This window comes from Hemicordylus capensis, chromosome 1, assembly GCF_027244095.1.
Source record: "Hemicordylus capensis ecotype Gifberg chromosome 1, rHemCap1.1.pri, whole genome shotgun sequence".
Classification (NCBI taxonomy): Eukaryota; Metazoa; Chordata; class Lepidosauria; order Squamata; family Cordylidae; genus Hemicordylus; species Hemicordylus capensis.
Window position 1 is genome coordinate 435,710,483 of NC_069657.1, and position 25,235 is coordinate 435,735,717.

Consider the following 25,235-nt stretch of genomic DNA (forward strand, 5'->3'; position numbering starts at 1 on the left):
ACTTTTCTGTAATTGGTTTTTAAACTCCAATAGGGCTAAATCTGCCTAATGAAGACAAAGTATATGATAAGCTTTAAACTGTTCTATAGCAGAGCTTTTTGTTTTATTCTTGTATATCATTCTCCGGCTGTATAATTTTGTGTATGTGTGTTCTGCTAGGTAAGACAGTGATTATTCAGCAATAGCTCTGGGTTTCAATACAGCCTCTATGTATTAGAACAGACTGGGCAGAAGTTTGGCTGAGGGACAGGCATATATTTAGGCCTTCTGTTGCTTCAGGGAGACAGGTTCCATTCACAATTTGCTAATAGATGGATGGAATATTAACTGCAAGGTTCAAAGGTGTTGTTATTTTCTAACTCAGACTTGGCAACAGGCTCCCCTTCTGCAATTCAAAGGAGTGCCTGAGACAAATGAGGCTGATGTGTTCCAGAACACTGGCAACTAAGTGAGATTTGTGGGACAATAACCAGAGATTCTCTTCCAGAAGCAGCACCTGTTAAAATTAAGCTAGCTTTTATGTTAATTGGTGTGTTCTTTTGGCAAAAAATATGGTTGATGTGCCTGGGTCTAAATAAATGCAATCATACAATAGTTTGCTTTTGTAGAAACTGCCTTGTCAGAGGGCTACAATAATCCAGTGCAAAACAGATTAGGCAGGCCTAGGAAATGCATGGTGATTGTCTGCAGAAGCAAGTGGTCATTTTGATGTCTGAACAGGTAAGAATACTCACTAGGCAAGCTAGGACTAAATTCATCTTGATATGTAGACTTGAGAAGACTGGCAGTGTATCTGAGTAGTCTCTTCTAGGAAGCTATTCCAGCAGCTAGGTCTAAAGAGCCAGTGACTTACCTTTTGGCTCATTGTGGTCTTGCCTTTGTATTAATAGTATAAAATAAAGGCTGCAAACACCATAACCACTACATTATAGGACTTGTGCATATGTTATGTTGGTTGGGTTGCCAAGTGTGAAGCAATGAGGCCTAAGCCACCGCCTCTTTGTGCTACAGACGTCTATACTGCATATGTATTTGCTTCCTCCCCAAGTTCAGTGTTAAAAGGCTGTGCAGGGGTCAGAAGTTCACAGCTCCTATACTACAGTCTGGTTTTGGAGGAAAAGGGATTTTATTGGTTAAGCTTTGGAGGGAAGAGAGGGTCTGATTGAGCGTGTTTTAAAATAACGGAGGAAACTCGAGTTGTCCTGATTGGCTGGTTTAGAGACATTTGGCATGGGGTGGGGAAAGGAAGCTTGCCTGTAGCAGAGACGTAGTTGAAAAGTGGGAGAGCTGAAAAGTTGAAGTCAGTTCAGGTTGGAGTCTGGGAGAGCCACGAGAGAAGAGCTGCTGAAAGGAACTGCTGAGAAATCACTGGGAGAATAAGGCTGAAAACTCCTTGAAATTTGAATCACCCTCAAAGCAGCTGAAGGAACTGTCTGGAACTGAACCTCCAGTACTAGAAAGGAATATAAAGACCTGAAACTGAGAGAGGGGAAAAGCCAGGTTTGCTGCAGGAGCCATTTGGAGGTGCTTATAAGAAAACATCTGGTAAGGACTCTAGGTTAAGGCACAGTATTAGGTGCAGGTTAGACTGGATGAATTTTTCTCAAATTTTATTTGTTCGTTGTGCTCATGTGGTTGCTGCCTCTTTATACAAAGTTTTCCAAAAGAACTACCACTTGAATTGAACAGTTCTAGAGTAAAATTTCTCTTTTTGAATTTAATTATCTGTCTTCCCCAACCCATGTTTACCTAAACAGAGGTTTGGAAATGTTTTCAGTAAAACAAGAGATTTGCTGTTTCAGTAGGCTCAGCAAGAGAAAATATAAAAGTCTACTTGGTGGCAGCAGTGAAGCCTAAAATCATGGGACTGGTAGAGACTACAAAATTAGTCCTTTCATCAACATTACAGCAACATTCCATTCAAAATTTTAAAAAGACTACAAAGCAAAACTACCTATTGGAGAAAAAGCAGAAGAGTCTCCTCCCCTTTCTTTCATGGGTGAGCTGGTACAGTATAATTTCTAGAAAACCTGAGCCTATAAGAAGTCACACACACACACGCCATCCACCACGAAAACTCACTTAGAGTGACCTTTAGCCAAGCCTCTGTGTTCCTTCCTCACAACAGAGATAGAATATCTCGCTTACAGGGTTGTTGGCAGGATTGCAATGCAATATTTTATGAAGCACTTGGTATCTCTTTAACAGTGCTGCATAAATAATAGATGTTCAGCCTGACAGGACTACTGAGCTCTGCGACAAGGGAAAGGGCTGTGATGTAGCACTGTCCAACTATAATCCGTACATACTGACTGCATGCATGTGGACTACTTCTTAAGAGTTGTTACTGATAACTCATTTAGGAAAATGACCCATTATAGCTGTCACAAGAAACTTGATGAAATGGCTAGAGTAAAAGCTAGTAGAGAAACCAGCAACCATGCCAAGCCATAAAAACATTGATCTACTATAGAAATTACAGGTGTTATACAAAAGTCATTGGCAAAATTTCACACAGCATATAAAAGTATTACCACCGAAAGGCTTACATTTGTTAATGTTTACAGTAACAATGTCCTTCATGCACCGAGCAGGAACAAAAACATGCCGCTGGAGGCCTACGAAGTATCCAGAAGCAAAGGTACTCAACAGCTACAAACTTAAAGAAAACCCACTTGTTTCAGGAAAGTGGCCTTCTAAAACTGTTTGCTTGTTCAGAAGGTATTATCCATATAGTTTCCAAAACAGTAACTTGAAGCTTTTTCCTTGCGTTTTCCAAAGGCGAGAAGTCATTGTGACATCCTTTGCTGCTTAACTCCAATTAAAAATCTGCTAAAATACATTTAGTTTATGGTACTAAATCAGAAGAGTCCACCTGCAGATCTTAACCGTTTATGATAGGATATGCTCCAGAATTCCTTGCCTGATTAACTGCTCACATTTCCAACGTGGTAAAAAATGCTGAGGGAAAGGGGGGGAAAGTCTTTTAAAATTGAGGTAAACATTTAGATCTTCACTTCATCCTCATCAGTGTTCCCTCTAAGGTGTGCGCACGCTCACACACATTTTTTGATGTCCACACAGTAAATTTTAGATCCCACTCAGGTTGAATTAGGAAGGCCCCACTCTGATTGCATATGTGCACACACTGCCTTGATACTACCGCCCAGAACAAAATTCATTCTGCACACAGATGAAAAAAATTGAGAGAACACTGATCCTCATCATAAAACACCTAGATGCATGCAGTCTGACCTCAAAGTAAATAGATAATTGTCTCACTCTGGTTCAGATCAGATATAGTCCTTTTCCCTCTGCAGAAGAATGTTACATCAGAATGGTACATGGGTTTTACAGAAAAGAAAATGAGTTTAAGGCTTGCTTTCTGCCCATTGATCTTTTCTGCAAAATCCATATCTATTTTGCATACTAATTAACATCAGTTACTGGTGCTGGAAAATGTCAGTTTCTCACTCTTGCACAAAGCATTTCAGCTGAAAACCTCTAGTTTGGTCATAAAGTTCCTTCTATTAAAAGTATACAAGCCCTGGACCTCATATCTGGTTGAAGCTGGAAGTAATACATTCCTGTTTCCAAAGGTTGTATCCAGAGAAAGTTAATTGTGACTATGTACCATTGAAATAAATGAGACGCATTAGTCATAACTTCTACTCATGACTAACTTTCTTTGGGTACAATCCCATGTGTAATCCTTGTCTGCGAGTATGGGACCAGCAGTAGAACAGCCTCTTCCCTCTAGGAAACTATATATGAAAATACGACATCCTTTAAATTCCTTCTAAATAAAAAGGTACTAAAATGCCTCAAGTTTGTTTCCTAAAAGATCTCTGCATAGATTGACATTAAAAGATTTAAACTTGTGCAAAGGAAAGCATTTCCATTTAAATTTTTAAAAAATAGGGTAGCAAAACTGGAGCACAGGCTGTGTCGTCTTTGTAAATAGGAATCTTTGTAAATACCTGGCTATTCTTCTTCAGAAGAATAGTTGTGCCATCATCAATCTCAAATTCTCCATAATCTTTTAAGCAGCGAACCTAAAGAAAGGGGGAGGGATGTGGGGTTGTCACTCCATCAGCTGCTTGCAAAGTAAAAGTAATGTCAGGCTAAGAGTTAATCTGTGGGTACATATGCCATTGTGGCAAGGAATTCTTCTTTTAAGTATGAAAGGATTTACACTTGCTTGGTTCAGGAACACATTGGTAAACTTCCTGATTTCTGATAATGAAATACAACATTGTTTAAAAAACAACAACCCTTATTTAAGAATATGTAGACCTTTTGACATTTCCCATTAATGACAATGACAATTAATTTTGAGCCCACATCTACAGAAGATAAAGCACTGCATACTCTCATACTTACTTCAATGTACAAGCTTTTGGGGGGTTTAATATCCTGTGTAAGATCGAGTCCATCTCCTCCTCCTAAAGATCTCATATAGGTAGCCAAAGACTTTTTATATTGATTGAACCACTCCATCTGGAGATGCAAAATGCTTCTTTAATTCTGCAGTTGAATACTATCTTTGAAATTGTCAAGCATAAATTATGTGACTAAAAAGACATCAGAAAGAGACAAATAATGGAATAAAGCTCAAAAATAGGTGTGTGTTGCCTGGTGGTACTCCTTGTCAAAATGAAGTACAGTATTCTATTTCACGATAGTTTTAGGATTCCACTAGCAGTAAATCCACCAATAATTCTATCAGATCCATTCTACATTATATGGGTTGATGTTGAGAACACCAAGATATAGTTTTCCGTAGTCTGATAGTGAAAAGGTTGGCTTCTTCCATTTTGGCAGTGCGAGATCAGTTAGGGACGGGCAAGTAAGTGACTATAACATCTGTTATTGTTACAGTAAAATATAAAAACATGATCACACACAGCTGCCTTATACTCAATCCATCTAGCCCAGCAATATAGACTCTGAAAAGGAGTGGCTCTTCAGGGTCCTAGGCAAGGGCATCTTTCCTAGACTTGCTGTGTGAGATCCATAAAAACAGCCCTGCTGGATCAGGCCCAAAGTCCATCTAGTCCAACATACTGTTTCACACAGTGGCCCACCAGATGCCTCTGGGGAGCCCACAGGCAAGAGGTATGTGCATGCCCTTCTAGCTAGAGAGGTCAAGAGACTTCACCTGGGACTTTCTGCAAGCAAAGCATGTATTCTACCGCTGTGTTATGGCTCCCAAGTGTTTTAAGTTAAAATGCCACAAGTTCCTTAACACTTGTAGACAACATATTCTCTATACCTTCTTATATTTCTAGTGTTCACTATTTCTTTGCATCCGTCAGTACAATGAAATGGCTTACTTCTTCAGCTGACATGTGAAATCGGACAGCATTTGGTAAGACGCTACCGTATTCCCACCTAAGCGCACGGATACGAAGTAAGCGGTCATACCTGAGAAAACAAACATGGCAACATAATATACATATTCATAACCAGAAAGAAACATTGGTAGACTTACCGTGAAGGGTTCTTTTTCTGGGTATGGGGAGGGCATCCTAACGTGACGGGTTATCAAGCTCTGCATGCTCCGAGACAGGACAATCAAAATTCAGGTCGATCATATGTATCCAGACAGCTGTCACTCATCCCTAGTTCCAGGACTGTTGAGCACAGAAAATACAGAGAGCAAGGAGAGAAAAAATAGTCCACAAGGGATGAAGTTTACAGTAAACAGTGACAGCAAAGAACTAAGCAACACTGGGAGTTGCCCCACCTCCCTGAATATCTGTCGTAAACATTCGCGGGTGGGCCGGATGCCCTCCCCATACCCAGAAAAAGAACCCTTCACGGTAAGTCTACCAATGTTTCTTTTTCCTTGGTATGGGGAGGGCATCCTAACGTGACGGGACGTACCAAAGCAATCCCAAGGGCGGGAGCGAATGATTAGACAACCTGTTGCAATACCGTCCTTCCTATTGCCGCTTGAGCAGCGTGAAAAGACGGAATCCTGTAATGCCTAATGAAGGGAGACACTGATGCCCAAGTTGCCGCCTTGCAAATTTCTTCCAAGGGGGCACGAGCTGAAAAGGCCGCAGAAGTGCTGGCTCTGCGAGTGGAATGGGCAGAAATGTCACGAGGAACAGGTAGGTGAAGAGACTCATAAGCCAACGATGTGGCAGCTCTGATCCATTGACCCACGGAAACCTTGCACGCCTTGGTCCCTAGGGAAGATGGCTGAAAGGAAACAAAAAGGGAATCCGTCTTTCTAAAGATTTTGGATCTTTTAATATACAATCTAAGTGCCCTACGCACATCCAGAGTATGCCAAGCACGCTCCTTAGGGTGAGCAGGACTAGGACAGAAGGAGGGCAATACTAAATCTTGGCTCCTATGAAAGATGGAATTAACCTTGGGTAAGAAAGTGGGATCCAACTTCAAAACAACACACTCCTTTTGAAAAATGCATAGCTCATCGCGCACGGAGAGTGCATCTAGTTCAGAAACCCTTCGTGCCGAGGTGATGGCCACAAGGAACAATACTTTAAAGGAAAAAATTCTCAAGGGAGCTGAACAAAGAGGCTCGAACAGAGCCTTAGTAAGAGCATTTAAAACTAAATTCAAATCCCAGGAGGGAAACCTATGTACGGGAGGCAGAGCCAAGTTGCTCACTCCCCTTAGAAAACGTCTAATATGAGGGTGCAAGGAAGATGAACCAGGCACCGCTAAATCCAGGACTGAGGACAAGGCTGAAGTTTGCCTCCTCAGTGTGCTGGGACGCAGACCTTTCTCAAGACCTGCTTGAAGGAACCCCAGCACCTCTGCAACCCCCGCCAAGGATGGAACAAAGTCCTGCTTCCACCCCCAGGAACAAAAGGCTGATCAGGTAACCTGATAAATGCGCAAAGTGGGCAGCCTTCTTGACGCTATGATAGTGTCTTGCACCTGGTGGGAAAATCCCTTGGAATCTGGGGCAATGCACTCAACCTTCATGCGTGAAGGCGTAGCCAGACCAGATCCGGATGACATAGAGGTCCTTGTGATAGTAGATCTCTCCTTAGGGGGAGAGGCCACAGCGGTTGGACTAAGAGACTCAGGAGGTCAGAAAACCGGGGTCTTCGCGGCCAATAAGGAGCTATCAAAACGACTTCTGCTTCTTCTAATAGGAACTTTCTTAGGAAGAAGCTCAGGATTGGAGTCAGGGGAAAGGCATAAAGTAATCCCCGCAGCCAGGGAGATGTGAGAGCATCCACTTCTTCTGTGTGAGGAGTTAGATATCTTGTGAAACAACTTGGTAGTTTGGCGTTTTCCTGTGACGCAAAGAGGTCCAGCTGTGGACGACCACACCTGTGGACAATTTCCTTGAAGACTTCCGGATGCAGGGCCCACTCTGCTGGATCCACCGTTCGGCGGCTCAGCCAATCCACTTGTAGATTCTCCGTGCCGCTCAGATGTTCCGCTGTCACAGAGTGTAGGTGAATTTCCGCCCATGTGAATAGTAAGTTGGATTCCTGCATGAGGGGCCTTGATCTTGTGCCAGCCTGGTGATTTACGTGAGCTTTTGTGGTCACGTTGTCTGTCCTTATCAGAACATGTCTCCCTATCAACAGATCGCGAACTGCAGAAGAGCTAATCGAATTGCCTTCAACTCTAGCCAGTTGATATTGTTCTCCAAATCCTTCTGAACCCACAACCCCTGCGCATGATGTGCCAGGCAGTGGGCCCCCCAACCAGAGAGGCTGGCGTCCGTCATCACCACAATCCTCTGGGGAGTTTCCAGAAGTATTTACTTTCCTATCGCCGGCGACAGCCACCAAAGGAGAGAATTCCTGACCTTCCGTGGTAAGCGAAGTTTTATCTGCTTCTTTGCCATAATGGCTTCCTGATAAGGAAGCAAGAACCATTGAAGTGGTCTTGAATGCCACCTGGCCCAGGGCGTGCATTCTAGGCAGGCGATCATTGAGTCCATGAGTTGAGCCAGATACATGAGGGAACCCCATTTCCTGGACAGCCATGGCCTGGTGTGTGAGGCAATCTTCTGTTGTCAGTCCGTTGGGAGAGAAACTGTGCCCGATCTCGTGTTGAAAACGACTCCCAGATGCTGGAGTACACAAGATGGGTTTAGGTGGCTCTTGGTACGGTTGATGACAAACCCGTGATCCTCTAGTATCTGGACGTCCTGAGCTATGTCCTTGGAGGCTTGATGGTAGGACAGAGATCTCATGAGCAAGCCGTCCAGATACGGGTAAACATGGATCCCCCGCAAGCGCATGTAAGCTATCACCGCCACCATGAGTTTGGTGAATACGCGAGGAGCTGAGAACAACCCGAAGGGCAGAGCCCTGTACTGGAATTGTCTCTGATTGTAAGCAAACCTCAGGTATTGGCGAGAGCCAGGATGAATCGGTACATGTAAGTACGCCTCTGAAAGGTCTATCGAGGACAAGTAATTGCCCAGGTGTACGGCTGCCTTTATTGTCCTTGAAGACTCCATTCAAAATGTGTGTTTTCGCACAAACTGATTCAATCTTTTCAAATCCAGAATCGCGTGCCAGGAGTCATCCTTTTTAATTTTATTTTGCACCAAAAAGAGAAGAGAAAAGACACCTACACATAATTCCGTCAACGGAACCAGTTCTATCGCTTGGATGTCTAATAAGTGTTGGATGCTTTGGTCCATCAACAGTCTCTTGGACCTCACCTTGGAGACAGGTGTTAAGAAAAGAAAATCGGGAGGAGTTGCCACAAGGTCTATAACATAGCCGTGCTTTACTGTTCTCAACACCCATTGATCCGTGGTGCTGTGCACCCAGGCTTCTGCGAATTCCAGAAGCCTGCCCCCCACTGATATCGCATCATTGCTTACGGTTTTGTGCGTTGACATAACCTCCAGCACGTGCTCTTCCCGATCCTCTGCCTGTTATTCCAGGGGTGACACCAGTTAGCCCTGAAGGAAGATCCACGATCATCTCTTCCTCGGTAGCTGTCTCTAAACCCTGTATTGGCAGGTCTACTGAAAGTTCTGAAGGAACGAAAGGAATTCTGAAAGGTGTTATTTCCCCTGAAATTCCTCCTTGAATCACCACGCCCAACCGGCATGGTTTTCTTTTTGTCCTTTGTGTCCACTAAAATAGAATCCAAGGATTCGCCAAATAACTTCCCCCCCCCAGAAAGGGAGTAGATGCCAAGATAACCTTGGACTTGGCATCTGCCCTCCAATTTTTCAACCACAAACCTCTGCGGATTGCCACGCCTGCTGCCATGGCACGAGAGGCGTGCTGTATGCAGTCCAAACCAGAGTCCGCCATAAGGGCAGACGCTCTGGCCAACTTATTCAAACCCTGGCGGAATTTTAAATTCTCTTGTAGTACCAGCTTAACAAGCTCCTTAGTCCACAAACTGGAGGCTCTAGCGAAAACAGAATTAGTGGCAGCTGCCCTTATGACAGTTGCAGATGCCTCATGAGCCTTATGTAGCAGATGATCTGCTTTCTTTTCCTCTGGTGTCTTAAGAAGGTCATCTCCCTCCTTGTTTACCAGAGCCCCAGTGACCAGCTGGGCCACAGGTCCATCCACCACATGAACTGTCAAAAGAGCCATTATATCAGGAGGTAAGGCATACAAAAAATTTTTTTTGGGGGGGGGATATGGCAGGTTTAGTGGCCCCCGCCACACCCCACTCTGCAAACATAACATCTTTTTTAAAAAATGGTGGAAAAGGTGCAGTGGCTGCTGAAATAGAGGTTGATGGAAAACCTTCCTGATCCAAGCCAGCGGCTGAAGGTGCGCCAGTCTCCTGAGAGACATCCTTGATGGCCCTTTTGGCTTGAAAGGGAGTAGCAGCCAAGGTGACCTTGGACTTGGCTTCTACCCGTCAATTTTTATTTTATTTTATTTTATTTTATTTTTAACCATAACCCTCTGCGCAGTGCCACCCCGGCTGCCATGGCACGAGAGGCGTGCTATACGCAGTCCAGACCTGAGTCTGCCATAAGGGCAGAAGCTCTGGCCAATTTATTTAAACCCTGGAGGAGTTTAAGATTTTCTGGAGGTATCAGCTTAACAAGCTCTTTAGTCCACAGAATGGAGGCTCTATTGTAGCTGCTTTTTTGGGCGGCGGGGTGAGCAAAACAGGAGCCTCCTGGCTCACAGTTGCTCCTTCTCCATTAACATTAGCCAAAGGGCTCAAGCTAGCTGTCCCTCCAACTGAGGGAACAATCGTGGCTTCTGTGAAGGGGCCCTCCGAAAGGGAACCCTTCAACATATCCCCCATATAATCAGGCTCCATACTGCGAATAAGAGAGACCTCAACAGAGGAAATCCCAAAGTAAAAACTATTAAAATAAAAAAGGAGAAAGGCTGTGAAATTTTTCCTCACAGCAATACTCAAGCTCTGTCTGCGGAGCGAGACAGGACTGGAACTGGGGATGAGTGACAGCTGTCTGGATACATATGATCGACCTGAATTTTGATTGGTCCTGTCTCGGAGCATGCAGAGCTTGATAACCCATCACGTTAGGATGCCCTCCCCATACCAAGGAAAAACAGAAATCATTTAATCCCCTAATTCATACTGAAATCTTCTAAGTCAGAACTTTATTATACTCAGATAGCTCAATCCATAATCGAGTTTGCACAGAGGAAGATTTTCTTTATGGTATTGGGAGAATGCATGGCTCAGTTGCCATGCAACAAGCTTCCAGCATAGCTACAGATGGCTAGAGCACTCAGAACAGCCTTGACATGAGGATATAGTGCTACAAGGTTGCAGTTCTTTGGCTATTATTACCACTCTCCTAAGTCACAGAAGTATGACTGGTGGTTGCATAACACTGAGCAACGTTGTGGTCTTTTGACCCCAGATATGCCTGAATTTTCTTAGACTCAGGGTGTCACCTGAATAGCCAGTCTGGTACTATCATGTCAATAATTACGAGTTATAACCAATAAAGATGTAGCTAAGCAAGACAACCTATATGTTTTCTTTAGTATAAATTATGCTTGTCATTGATAGGGCATTATTTGTCAAGCTTATCCACACAATCTAAGAACTCCCAACTCCTGTGTAAGTTTAGTGACTTTGAAAAAACCCTCTGAAACAGATCAGCCCCAAAACTGAAAGACTCAGATCCTGGAAGAATTGGGAATTGTTTTTGGACTCATTTTCTTATTCATAGATGACCATTAGAAACTTACAGGTATGCAAGGATACATCTTCGATTTCTCAGCAAAGAACAGTGACGAAACTTGATTGTTGGAATCAATTCACCACGTCCTGACTTGGCTTCATTGCTAAAGATAATGAAACAAGCTGTATTATATACTTTTTAAAAAATATTATATACTTTTAATATTTTATTATATACTATTTATATTTTACTATATAAATAGTATATTTTATTATTAAGTGCTATGAAGACCATCTTATTTAATGGCCCCTTGTCAGATTATTTTATTAGCAGCTGTTTTGCTTGTTAAACTTTAGATGGTTTTACGTTTTAATGTGTATATTGTACCTTGCTTGTTTTCCTATTTTTGCAATAACACATGGTCACAAGCAAATAATATTCATACTACTATTCCTGAAAAATTTCAAATTTATATTTGTAAGAACCAGATGGCACTCTTACTTTCTCTCTCTCTCTGTATGTATGTGTATGTATGTGTGTGTGTGTGTATGTATGTATGTATGTATCTCTCTCTCTCTCTCTCTCTCTCTCTCTCTCTCTGCTTATGCAGTCCATTTATTTCAGTTTAACTTACTTCCAAGTAGGTGTTAATGACTAGGCGTTTGAATCTCCCCCCCCTCCCGCCCCCACTGACTTCAGCAGTCTTTCTTGTTTAAAAGCCTTTTCTGAACAATTCACCAGTTCTTATTTTCTTTCACCTCCTGATCACAGCAGCTTGCTCATTTCTTCTGAACTAATTTTGCTTGTTCTCAAACAAGAGTGTCTAATACAGGGAGGTGTTTTTTTAAGCTTTCTTTTATGTAGAAAGCTTGTTAATTTTTCTATTGAGACAATCTTACTTACACATCACTCTGGTTCTGTTCATACAGTGCTTTCATCTCCTCGAGCACTAATCTGATCCCATCCTCCTGGAACATAAAAAGGCACCAGTTTCATCAAGCACTTTGAGTTATGTTGTGCCTGATTCAAGGCGGGGAAAGACTGTAACAAACACACACACTTTCTCTCTCTTTAAAAATCTGAACTGAAACCACCACTTAAAAAGAAAATTGCTACATGTATCCCAGTCTAGAGAAGAATTCTATACATATAAGCAGGCTTCCACCATTATATCACTTGCTGAATTAGGAGCCATGGGTGTAAGCCAGCTGTGACAGAATGTGCATCCAAGTGTAGGTGCTGTTCACCGGCATTCTGTGCTTGTGATGCATCTCCAACTGTATTTTGCTACAACAAATTATGGATAAATAACTTTTATAACTAACTGTGACTAAGCCTGGATTAGAGAGTAAGAAAAGGTTGCCAAAATAGTCAGCTTGCTCCACCATCTCCAAATTGCTCAAAATCATCCTTTTAAAAATGACAAGGACTGGAAAATTTATTAGGGCATCGGTTCTCATGGATTCATCAGACTTTTAGTCCATGGACATTTATGCCATAATAAACTGGTTAGTCTTTAATGGACTAACATGGCTACCTCAAACTAGATTTTTTAAAAAACACTGTGTGGCACTTTGTTAGTTATGTCAATGGAGATTCCTCCTCAATACAACCCCTCCTAACCACAAAGAAGTTTGCAATGACCTTTACTAGTAAAGTCTGTTAAATTCAATAACTAGAGCAAGATTTATTGTAATCACCAATACATTACTGACAATTATTCTATGTGACCTCATTTTGTTATTTCTGCTATGTGTATTTGAAATTCAGTGAGGGATTGTCAGGACCATGGAAAATGCCCTGTAGTAGGGCCAGGGAAGAGAAAGAGAATCTTCTGTAGGAGTTGGAGAAGATCAAGAAGTGTATAACAAAGAGATCATATCACTGTTTCTTGTCTCCCGCTGGGTGCATCAGCACAACTGTTTTGAAGACAGTGAGGGGTGTGTGCATGAGTATATTTGCTGGTTTTCAATGTATTCCTCCAAATATTCAATGTTATTTTCCTATACAAAATATTTAGTTTGTGCAGAAAGCTTCAAGGAAATAAACATGTTTAGCTGCAAAGTATAGAATGAAGACAGACTTCAAATAGATTTTTGTATTTTGTCATAAGAAAAACAGTAGCAGTTCTTCCATGCCACATCAAAAAAGATGTTACAAAAAAGCCAAAAAGATCCCTCATAAAGTTACCAATAGATAAAGACAGACCACAATAAGATAGAAAATGGTGTATTATGAAATATATACATAATACAATGGTATATACCAACAATAGATTACACAATAGAAATAATCATATAAATGATAAGCTCATGGACTATAAATCCTGAACAGAGCACATAAAATCTATAACCAAGTTGCTAGTAAAGACGTCCACATACACTATGGCGACTCAGAGAACCTCTGTTTCAAAAGAACTATTTATCGAGTGATGAATATAAATCTTGTGTGTTGACATGAATCAGTGTATTCATATTTTTTGATATTAATGGACCGGTTGTTTTGTCAATTGTGGTAGAACCATTCCTGTTTCAGTAATATTTGAGCTGAAGAGATGCTCAGTATTGTGCTACCTCTTCTGATTATTTCTCAAGAATACCCTTACATAGCTAGGTGCAAAGCTTGATTTAAGTGGCAGATGGCATGCAGCCATATCCCATGTATGTTTACTCAGACATAAATGCCACTGAGTTCAAGGGGCTTATTCCCAAGTAAATGTACATAGGACTGTAATCTAAGTTTGAATAGTTGAAGAAAATTCAGAACTATGAAAACAGTTACCCAGTAGGGATTTTGCATTTTATTTCAAGCTTGGAACAAAATGCGGATAGCCAAATTGTTTCACTGAAACAGTGGTCAAACTGGCTGTTTCAATAGAACAAAACGCGAAAGAGCCATAGAATCCTAAGGAGGGGTTTTTTTGGGAAAAGGTTAAAGAATTATTTAAGATCACCCGCTTTTTGTGGGTTGGGTAGTAGGAAGCAACCATCATGCCCTACCACACACAACCCACTTTGATGTTCCTAGGAGCTAGGGAACAGTTGGGTGTTTCCCCATTGTTCCCTATGGCCGGAACAAGCTGCACTCAAGAGTTCAATGCACCCAAATTTTGCATTGTTATGCATTTTGCAACCCTGCCTTGAAAAACACTGCAAAAACACCCAGTAAAAGAGAATCTGTCCCTCCCAACACAGAACACACACTTCAAACACAGTCCTAAATGGCCAAAAAAGAATCACTGACCCAGAATCCACTGCTAGCCACCGTGCTGCCCTAACATCATTGGCACAAGTTGCTCTCTCACACACAAGTATGACTCCTTACTTCCTAACATTGCAACAGCTGCCACAGCAGCACATTTAGGAACAAGCATAGCCATAAGCTCAACCAGAGCAACTCCAGCCACATTTTGACTGAGTACCCCTTGCAATGCAGATTGCAGAGCAGACCAGAACAGTGAGTGGAGCACTCACATCACAGTCTCATCACAGCAATCACCAAGAAATATTACACACAGCTGTCACTGACCATTTCTCACCACAACACTATCTCACAAACAAAACAAACCACAACTCAAGGAAGGCAGGCATCCAGGTTCTGCCTTTGTCAATCTGAGATCCAGCAAACCCAGATAGTTATAGCAGCAATAGCACAACCTATTATATTCAGTGCTGAGAAAAGAAAATCACAAAATCAAACCTACCTTCCTCCTCTCCTAATGTATCCTCTTCAAAAGAGGCACAGTATAGACTCTCTATGCCTCTGTGGAGGAACTGCTCCGCTGCACTATCATGGGTGACGAATCCCACCTCTGCCACCACGTGTTGAGGAACAGCCCTCTATTCCTCCTAATCCTTTTACTGCTGCCACCAACTGGTCTTTGGGTGTGGCTGGGTCCACTACAACAACCCTTCACATTTATCAAAAATCACAAAAAGCCAAAAAAGAAAACCCTCGGTAGTGTGGAAAGGCTTATAGGCATGAGGTGGAGACAAATCGAACAGCTTCTAATTTTTTCATAGCAAGCAAGTTTACTTTTAGCAAAAAAATGGTTCAATTAAAACATTACTTTTGCAGCAAAAAATACAAATTAACAGAGCAGTTATTAAGAGAAAAGGTCAGGGGAAAATAAAAACTGGAAAACATTATCACTACCTGACTCTATAGTGGTCCCTACTCAGAGTCCTCTGCGCTTTCTTTTCAGCTTCTAGCTTGCTGAATTACAGCACAATCCAGCCTGGCTCTTCCTTTTTTCATAGTGATTTCAGCTAGGCTTCTCTTCTTGATGGCTGCTCACTCTCTGATTTCCTAGACTCACTCTAGCAGACCTTTCTTCTGCAACCTCCAGCTCTGACTCTCTTCAGCAGACTTGACTCAACTCTGACTTCTAGGACTCTTTCCAGGAGACTGCTTCTGACTGCAGCCTCAAGCTCTGACTTACTCCAGCACACTCTTTACTTGACCCCTCAGTCCTTCCTCTCAAAACTCTCCCAATATATACAGTTTCTCTGGCTCAACAGATTTTAAAGCCATCCAGTTGGATCAAACAAAATTTTCCTCCATTTTTCTAAACAATCTTTTCTCTCCAAAAATCTTCACACTACAGAAAAACAAGTTTTTTTGTTTTTTGACCCTGCCAGCCTTCTCCATGCACAGGGATTTGCAACCACAAAATCCTATCTATCTATCATTTGCTAAGACATACCCATGGCTAATCTCATGAGTGGCAGCTCTCGCGAGAGTTCACAAGCAGCTGCTGGATAGCAACGGGGACAGGCGGGAGGGAAGAAAATGGCGGCGGCAGGCAGCTGGCAAGGAAAACAAAATGGTGGTGCCGGCTGGCTGGCTGGGGAAAGGAGGAGGCAGCGGTGGGCGGAAGGAAGGAAAACGATGGCAACAGCAAGCAAGTGGGTGAGGGGAAACAGCAGTGGCGGACAGGGAAGAAAACGGCTGTGGTGGGGGAAGCGGTGACTGCAGCAGAGCGGCAGTGGGGGGAGCTGCAGCGGTGGCAAACTAGAGGCGCAGATAGGGTGGCAAACTCCCCAGCTAGTTTACAATAATGCAGTTTTGGGAATATAATACAATTTATAATTCATAATACAAGGGCTATTTACAAAAAGAAGTTTGGGGATATTAACAACAATACAGGGGCTTATTTACAGAAATCTAAGAGGTCTAGGCCTCATTCCTCCACAGGCTCCCAGTCCCTTTAAATACCTTTTGAAATTCCCTCCTTTTGGGCTCCCCTCTCCCCAGTCAATGGGGCCAAAGTTGCCAATGACAACACTTGATTTGTATGATAAGCCAGCCAAGAAGATTGCAAGCCAATCAGAAGCCAGTGCCAGAAAACCAATCAGCAAGGGGAAAACAGGCCTCTGAAATGGTGCTCAAAACATTTCAATATTTCTTTTGCGAGCTCAAGAAACACTAACACTTGAAACGGCCCCCCTTTCAAGTGGAAACATTTTGAAAATCCCTATTAGCCAGTGTGATAAATTGCTCCAGCAGGTGGTTCAATTTCCATTAATGGTGGCTTTTAAGAAGATAAGTATTTCTCAAGGATTGTTTGGGTCATAGATTTCCTGCTTTGCAGTAGGAGATTTGACCAGATTAATAGTTCTTAGACTATGTGAGCAAGTCTTCCTTAATTATGTTAAAGTGGGGGCAGGCAGCCTTTTTAAAGCTTTCTTTTATAGTATCTAAAGGTAAAGTGGGATGTAGAGTTAAGCAGGCAGCATCCACTGCCACCTCCTGTCTAAGGGAAAGAAGGTTAACAGTAACATGAAGCAGAGCCATGTGTGAACATAGTGCATTTCAAAGTCTCATCAACTATGTCAGAGAAACAAAAGCCCTGTTTAAACTCACTAGTCCTCAGTATTACTAATACAGAATAGCTGGCATTCAGATTAATGCTGCTGCATGTGTACAACATGTGAGGGATGATTTTTGCCCCTCACGTGCAAAAAAATCATGCATATGACTTTCACATGAACCTCAGGGACATATTTTCAGAAGGTATAGTGGGCTTCAGAGGGAAGGGAAGATCAGTGAAAATTGCTTCTGTTTTGTAGCACACACAGTGTTAATCCAAATCTCACCCATTATTGGAGAGGGGTATAGCCTGGAAACCACTCTAGACTGCAGAGAAAAAGGGAAAATGTATAGATCAACATTCCACCACACATTCATTCAGGACAGAGAAGTATTTATGTTTTAAGTGTGTGACTGATGTTATTTGAACAAAAATCATCATTTTGATGGCAACACTAACAATCCAACTTTTCCCCTTGGAATAAAGTATAAGGAATAAAAATCAAATATATTTATGCCAAAGTATAGGGCTCTGTGGGAGCCAGGAGTAGAAATCAACTTGACAGCACACATTACCTTTCTGATTAGGAAATAATGGAATAATACTCAAACTGTAAAAACCGCAGACAATAACAAGTACCATGAACCAGCATTATCGAAACCAAATACAGACTGCTCATCTTGCAAACAGGTCAGTTCAAGCACAATTACTTCACAGTGCTTTATACATCTTTATAACAGGATCTACCATATAACACCTATTTACAGGTCATATAAACTAACTGTTAGTTCATAACAGTTCTTTTAAATTACCATTCATTGCATATAACCCATCTAGAGACAAATCTGTAATAGTAAGTACATGTTTCTGGATCTGATGGCCAAAGAACTACCTCCAGGGCATTAATCTGAAGGATCGTAATCACATAATTTATAAAAACATCCATTACTGTATAATCTTACTAGCATAGGCTATATTATGTTGTATTTTAATTATTTATTTCAAAAATTATAACCTGCCTTTCTTACAAAATTCAAGACAGTTTACAAAAAAGTTAAAATACAATGGCTGACATCCAGCACAGTCTAATGTGCAAAAAAGTTCTCAACGTGCTTCACACAGCAAAATAAATTAGAAGATTGGGATAGGGTACAAAGGGACTCACAATTAGGGATGTTCATGAACCGGTTCAGCGCCTCCTTAGGGAAGTGCTGAACTGGTTCATGCACCAGCATTTGAAACAGTTCAGCAGGGTGGGGGGAGGATACTCTAAAAAGCAGATAAGCAGGACCTTATCTGCTCCTTTGCCTCCCCTCTGCTACATGGTGGCCATGTGCGTGCCAATGTCATGCACAGGCTGCTAGGAGCAGCACTGCAACTGCGCAGGGCCTCTTGAACAACAAGCGGCGCACCTGGAAAAGAGGTGGGGTGGTTGAGCAGCAGGTAAGGTCCTGCTTACCTGCTTTTTAAAGGAACTGACCCCCGCGCACGGCTGCACGAGCCATTCATGCATACATCCCTACTCACAATAGAAAAGAAAAAGGAGACACCGACAACAGTCACTGGGAGCGATGCTATGGAGAGTTGAATAGAAGCAGTTGCTCTCTCCCTGCTAAATCTAAGCAACTTTAATAGGCGCCTCTTTGCCCAGTTAATAGGGATGCACACTCATTATTAGAGACACATTATTATTATTAGATATATATTATTGGGTACTCATTTCTTACTAGCAAGATGAAGGTAAAATGTGCCGTCCAGTCGATTTCGACTCCTGGAGCCCACAGAGCCCTGTGGTTTTCTTTGGTAGAATACAGGAGGGATTTACCATTGCCTCCTCTTGCGCAGTATGAGATGATGCCTTTTAGCATCTTCCTATATCGCTGCTGCCCAATATAGTAGCAGTGGGGATTCAAACCGGCAACCTTCTGCTTGTTAGTCAAGCATTTCAATACTATATTTATCTGAATCCAAGAATAGTTCTTTCCCAAGTTTAATATTAGAATTCAGAAGGTCATCTTAAATTCAGAGTCCTGTTCATTCTGAATAAATAGCCTTATAGCAAGTATAGCCTTATTTAACCTCTACCGTATTTACTAGAATACAAGACGGGTATACCTGCATTAAACTGAAAGGAAGAAGACTCTGAATTTAAGAGGGGCCCCTTCCCCCATTTCTAACAGCAAAGAACCTGGGGGGAAATCTAGTCTTGGATTCGGGTAAAAACAGTTCTTTAAGGAGGTCATGTTAAATTCAGAATCCTCTTTGATTCAGGTAAATATGGTATAATCTGCTGGCTATATTCTATGTGGAAGCCGTTCTTTCCTCTCTCAAGGATCCTAGTCAATGGATATCATGCAATCTAAGCTAATGACAAGAGTGGAAGGCAGGCTCTATTAAGCATACAACACTGTTCTGCCAATATAGTGCTTTACCTTTTGCCCTATGAGTGAATAAGTGAATCATTAACTTGTATGGGAGAATGTAAAGCAGCACCACTGGCATGAAGGCTAAACCTGTTCCCTGACCATTGTGTCCCCTGTGATTAAGAACCATACCCACCTGCTCCCCTGGAAGCATTTCACATGAGGCTTTTGAAGCCCTTTAACTCATATCTCCTCTGGAATGAAAGGGGTACGTTCACATATCGGCTAGATTTACCCCAAAGTCCCTGCGAGTTATCAGGGAGTTCACACACTACTTGGGTTTTTCACTGCACGTTAAGAGTGTAGCCTGATTTTTATTCAGGGTAAAAAAGTCTACTATTTGTGGCAGTTTTGGCAATTATTTAACAATTATTAAAAATAATTGTTTATTAGGCCTGTGAAAAGTTTCAGCTGAATCTAAATACTCAGCCTGCTGGCACTTCACAGAAGCAACCGTTCCCACTGCATGGTGCCACACTTTGTCAAACACTAGTAGGGCCCCTTTATGGGAATCTGAGCCATGTCAAGCCCCAGCACAATATTAGATGCACAATATAATATGCACCTGCACAGGGAGTGGTGGGAAGGCGGCACTTTTCCAGCACTGGGTGAATACCTTCCAAGATGTCACTGGGGCTTGACAGGGCTCAGCTTCTCTTAAAAGGATCCCCTAAGGGCCAGGAAAAGCAGAGCACTGCATCGAAGCCAGTGGGGGCAGGGAATGGCTCTCACATTGAAGATGTTTTGCCAAAGTGTCCCCCAGTGATATCCACGTGAGCATCTGCAGTTGATATAATAATATATTATATTCTGTCTACTCTTACCTCATTTCCCCCACCCTTTCCTCTTGTCTCCCTTGTCTCTTTCTAGATTGTGAGCCCCTTGGGGCAGAGCCCTGTTTCCCCATTTTTGTGAAGATCTGTAAATTGTGTTCTAACAACCACCTACAAGAGAACCGAGGAAAGGAAACTCTGGCCACATGAACGGCCGCCCTTCGGTCTAGCAGAGCAAAAAGGTCCCCGTCCGCCGCCCACACACAGGCGGGCAGGCCTTCTCTCAGACCGAAGGGCAGCCAGGTCAGGCTTGTGCTGCCCAGCTTCTGCTTTTCCTCCCCGGCACACAACGGCCCTCTCAGGCCGGCCCGATCTGAGACGGGGGTGGGGGTGGGGCGTCGCCAAGGCTCACGTTGAAGGAAGGGAGCTGCCCGTCGCTAGCGCGGTGGAGTTCCCGGATGAGCTCGGCCGCCTTCTCACAGAACATGACCACGGTGGGAGGGAGCGAGCCCCGCGACGCTTTGGCGGTACCCCCAGAATGGTCGAGGCGGCTGGACGGTGATTCTGGCGCGCGCAAGCGAAACCCGCGCGTCCGACGGCGCTCGGCCAATAGGAAGAGGAGGAAGAACAAAAGCACCGCCTCCAGCGTCCGGTTTCCAATCCGTACCCAGTACGGAAGGGCCGAAGGGACAAAAGTACGGCGGGTCGAACTCAAAGCAACGGAGCTGAAGCGCTTGTTTGGATGTAGGGTTTATGAACGGGAGATGAATGGGCTGATTCATTCACGCCAGGGCTGGACGCCTCTCCACATCCTACTGATTCCACAGCAGCTGGACGTGTGAAATAGTTCTATTTGAATTTTATTTTTTTATTTTTTTCCTCTTTCCTCAGCGGTAGGAAATTCTAGGGCAACTTTTTAATGTCATTCATTTCATCCATGCAGTTCGTACACTTTTAGTTAATTTAACCTTGCAAACCAGTCCCTCCCCCAACTATTGTTGTAGAGTGTCGTATTATCAGTTTAAATGAATCTGATAAGGTAGGCTCGCCTAAGAAAGCTCATGTCAAAATACACTTGCGGGTTTTGTTTTCCAATGGATGCTAGCGTTACTTCCAGGTAAACGTAGTAATGGTTCTTTCACCCTGTCCTAAATCGATCTACTCGAAAGTAACTCCCTGTTAATCTAAACGCATCCTAAAGCGTTTTTAGGATGTGGTTTTTCTCTTTTAGCTTTATATAGGGGCTCATAGCCCCCGTTTTATGAAATCCCGGAGAATAAACACCTCCCTCATCCATTAACCCGTCTACAATGCCTTGCATCCTTTTTAAATTTCTAAATTATTGTTCCTTCTCCTATAACATTATTTCTATGGGCAACGTGCTTGGCATTAAAAAAAAAAGGCTGCAATCCTACACACACTTGGGAGTAAGACTCCTTGTGCTCAGAGAGATTTATTTCTGAGTAAACATGCCTAGGATTGTGAATGTGATGCTGACAAAATGGAAAACCTAATCTAAAATTTAGTCCAGAGGTCGGGGAAAATGCCGCATGGGTGTGGTGGAGAGACAAGGACAGCCAGTTTGGCAATTCTTAATGAGGTCGCAGCAAGTAGAGATGAATTCAAGTCATTTCACCTTCTTTGGTGAAGATCAAAGGCGTTTTCCTTGTCTTCCATTTCCTTATTATCCTCTCCTTCATTCTGTACACAGTGTATTCTGATCGCTTTGGCTGCAACTCTCTTCTTACTTACTTGGAGGTAAGCCCCACTGACTCAGTGAAATTTATTTCAGAGTAAACAACTTATTTTATTAAAATCCTAGACGGCATAATAAAATAAAATAAAAACAGCCCCTGCATACAGACTTACAGTTCAGAGATGCAGATCTCCCCCTAAGCATTTGAAGAATCCCCCCTCATTTTATCGAACCGCACCTCACCAACCTAACCCATATTTTCTCCCCGAAAAGTTTCCCCTCTCCTCTGCCCGAGTTTAAGTTAGGAGTTGCTCCTTAAGCTTTTCCTCTGTCTACAACCACCCATTACAATCTAAGGTTCAGAACAAAGCCACATATTATGGATTTAGGAAGGAAAATAAAGGAAATGATAATTAATCGGGGAAAGCCAGGATGAATTGATGTGTTTTAAGGAGGCGCGTGAATAACAGAAAAAACAGATGCCAGGTGTAGTGGAAGGGTATTGAGTGTAGTTCAGCTACTGACAAATGTTGGATTCGATGACCTTTTGAAATCCATTCAGATTTGATGAAGATCAGCCTCCCGCACTGTGTGTGCAGGAGGTATACCGCATTACACAGTCAGACGACCACCAAGACTTAACATAATAAAACATTTTTTTAATATATTATAAGCACCAATGGCAGATGGGAGGGTGGCAGTAGGGCTAAGACCAGGTTTCAGTCGCTAAGCAGCATGTCAAGAAAACAGCAATACAGCTTCACCTACCCGGGCTCAAGATGGCCACCTGCGTTATCATTCCCAAAGCCAAGATGGCTGCACGCTGATCTTTATTTACAAAGAAAAAATTTCCTTCATATTTTTGCGCGAGGGAAAGATGTTTAGCCTCAGGCACGCAGGAGAACACCCCGAAGCGCAGAGCCCACCTTTGTTGTGGGCAGAACAACTTCAAAGAGGCCGCCATGATTTGCCTGTCTCCCACCCGCCCCTCAGCCGCCGCGTAGGGCAGCCACGTGGGACGCGTCCGCCTCTGATTGGCGGCGGCTGGGAGGAGCTGCCTGTCGCTTAGGTGCCGGGCTGTAGCTGGTATAATGTAGGGAAGGGAAGCGTTGCTGACGGGCCGGAGGCGTCTTCCCTCGAGCAAGTTCAGCTGGTGCCGCCCGCGCGTTGCCGCCGCCGGTATGAGAAAGCGGAACGAGTCCGTCACCTTGGAGCATGAGCGCTTCGCCTCCTCAGCGCCAGCTGCCGCTTCGTCGTCCTCCTCCCCGCAGCTGGACAAGGGCTTCAGCCTAAGACCGAGTCTGCGTCTGCCTGGCAGCGGCGCCAGCGGGGACCCTGGCATGACGCGAACGCTCGGCAGGTGAGGCATCCCACCCAGGCAGGCCGCGTCGCTATGGCAACGCCACCCCCACCCCTTATGGCGACGGTGGCAACGCGGTTTGGCCTGGCCGTTCCCATAGCAACGCCCGGGCTGCCCGCTCGGTCGGCATCGCCAGAGCAGCTTGCCTGGCCGCCCCTTCGCTTCCCCGACCCACAGAGGCCCCCCACAGGCCACCCTCTCCAGGGGCCCGTCGCTGGCTGTATACCCCCCGTAGGAGGGTTACCCTTGCGTTGCGCTGCTCTTCTTCTCCCCTTTCCCCCGCCACATCGCAGCGCTTTGCCTTGATCGAGGGTCGCGCTGGCCGGAGCAGGAAGGGGCGAGGTCGGGCCCTGCTGCGCAGTGAGACCCTGTCTGAAGGGACTGTCCGCTTAAGGGGCCGGGGGTCTCTCCTGGCGCCATTCTCTTTAGTCCTGGGTGTCCCTTCCCCCAATGCTGCATCAGGCTTGCCGACTGCGGTCACAGGGCAAGAAAAAGGTGTGTAAGATCGGCACGGCACGGGCATGGATTTAAGGCGTGATTAGGGGCCTGGTGCATCTTCCTTATAGGAGGCAGGCAAGGCTACAGCATCTGTGGCTTTTTAGTTTGGGAAAGAGGCGACTATGGGGAGACATGATAGATAGAGGTGTATGAAATTATGCATGGAGTAGAGAGAGTGGTCAGAGGGGGATCTTTCTTCCTCTCTTACAAAAGCAGAACCAGGGGTCATCCCATAAGACTAGCCCTGCTGGATCAGACCCAAGGCCTATCTAGTCCAGCATCCTGTCTCACCTAACGGCCCACCATGAAACTGAAGTCTGAGAAATCTAGGACTAACAAAAGGAACTACTTTTCTCTCTCTCACAGTCACAGCTCACCCTCTGCCACGGGATGTGGTGATGATGGCCTTTAGCTTGGATGGTTTTAAAAGGGGCTTGGACAAATGCATGGAGGACAGGTCTATCAGTGGCTACTAGTCTGGTGGCTATAAGCCATCTCCAGCCTCAGAGACAAGATGCCTCTAAATACCAGTTGCAGAGGAGTAACAGCAGGAGAGAGCACATGCCCTCACCTCTGGCCACCTCAGAGGCATCTGTTGGGCCACTGTGTGAAACAGGATGCCAGACTAGATAGGCCTTGGGCCTGATCCAGCAGTGCTGCTGGGTGGGAAGGAAGATAGCCAAGGTTAAACTTGTTTCAGGTAGATTTTGAGGGGCTTCAGTTTAAATCGAGTGAGCTGTTTGGTTTGTTCTGAAATAGGAACAGATTTACTTAGATCTTCTTGTTACCTGCTTCCTAAAGCTTGAGGACTTGCGACTACTTACAGACTACTTAAGTGTAAGCATTCTAACCTGAATCTATACTAAAACAAATGGTTTAATTTAATGGGTTCTGCTTAAGTATGCAAGCTACCTGAATCAAATGGGAGGACACAGGGAAGCTTTTTCTTTTTCCATCCCTAATCTGCATGTCCACAAGGAAAATGACTGTCTAGAAATAAGCACATCTTTCTTCTGTCCCGGCTCCATGCACATTCAGCCCAGTATCTCCATCTTTCTGAGTCAGCTTTCAAATGGGCCTACAACTTCATTCCCATGGGCCAACAATATCAATCCATTCCTACATAGAAAATTGGGTGTGTGTGTTCCTTTGCTAGTATAGTAAAGGTGCTGAAGATCAAAGCATTATGAGCCTAGTCTTTTCAGCCTAGTCTAATGCATTTCAGCCTAGTCTAATGCATGTTTGTTTGGAAGTAAAATTAATCAAATTTAAAGGGATTGGTTTCCAAATTTGCAGTCATAGCATTGCTGCCTTTTGCCTCTTCTCAGAAGTAAGTCAGCCTTCTCTAGGAAGGAAAGTCAGTAGCTTTGATTGCTGATTGTCGAAGCCTTCACATTTCTGCGAGTTATCACTAACCACGCTCCCTGATGCTTCCAGACAGAGTAGGGAAGATGAATGAACTCTCCTGTGTAATACAAGATGTCCCTCAGGACCTATCCTATTTTGGCATTATTCCTTGGAAAAACATCTGTGGCATTGCAGCAAGAGAGTAACTTTGGGGATGGTGGCCTG

At 43.7% G+C, this 25,235-nt stretch overlaps 2 protein-coding genes across 6 annotated transcripts in view; one reads left to right on the top strand and one right to left on the bottom strand.

Moving 5' to 3' along the window:
* Positions 1-1,593: 1,593 nt before the first annotated feature.
* Positions 1,594-22,676, bottom strand: GINS1 (GINS complex subunit 1). Of its 4 annotated transcripts, XM_053243526.1 has the most exons (8): positions 20,522-20,643; positions 17,200-17,239; positions 12,005-12,069; positions 11,169-11,264; positions 5,337-5,427; positions 4,384-4,500; positions 3,981-4,055; positions 1,594-2,961 (listed from the first exon to the last, which is right to left on the bottom strand). In XM_053243526.1, the coding sequence occupies exons 3-8, from the start codon at positions 12,037-12,039 to the stop codon at positions 2,893-2,895; spliced, it is 483 nt and encodes a 160-aa protein (XP_053099501.1). In that variant the 5' UTR covers positions 12,040-12,069; positions 17,200-17,239; positions 20,522-20,643; the 3' UTR covers positions 1,594-2,892. The 4 variants fall into 4 exon arrangements, with proteins under 4 accessions (XP_053099501.1, XP_053099510.1, XP_053099496.1 ...); XM_053243535.1 differs by lacking the exons at positions 17,200-17,239; positions 20,522-20,643 and adding an exon at positions 22,574-22,676; XM_053243521.1 differs by lacking the exon at positions 17,200-17,239 and having other exon boundaries at positions 20,522-20,720.
* Positions 22,677-22,820: 144 nt separating this feature from the next.
* ABHD12 (abhydrolase domain containing 12, lysophospholipase) overlaps positions 22,821-25,235 on the top strand; it is a 72,298-nt gene continuing 69,883 nt past the window's right edge. The window contains exon 1 of one of the 2 annotated variants that reach the window (XM_053243489.1): positions 22,821-23,165. In XM_053243489.1, coding sequence (XP_053099464.1) covers positions 22,987-23,165 — 179 coding nt within the window. In that variant the 5' untranslated portion in view covers positions 22,821-22,986. Of the gene's footprint in view, positions 23,166-23,268; positions 23,661-25,235 lie in introns of those variants that run through there. The other variant, XM_053243498.1, reaches the window with a different exon arrangement.

Bases quoted from the DNA above. Each gene is read 5' to 3' on its own strand.
- GINS1 (XM_053243513.1), bottom strand. From the start codon at position 18,781: ATGCTAAAAGGCATCATCTCATACTGCGCAAGAGGAGGCAATGGTAAA. The intron at 5,428-11,168 runs GTAAGTTTCTAA...TTGTTTTCTCAG, and splicing joins AGATGTATCCTTGCATACCT to GTATGACCGCTTACTTCGTA. The intron at 4,501-5,336 runs GTAAGCCATTTC...TTGCATCTCCAG, and splicing joins TTCACATGTCAGCTGAAGAA to ATGGAGTGGTTCAATCAATA.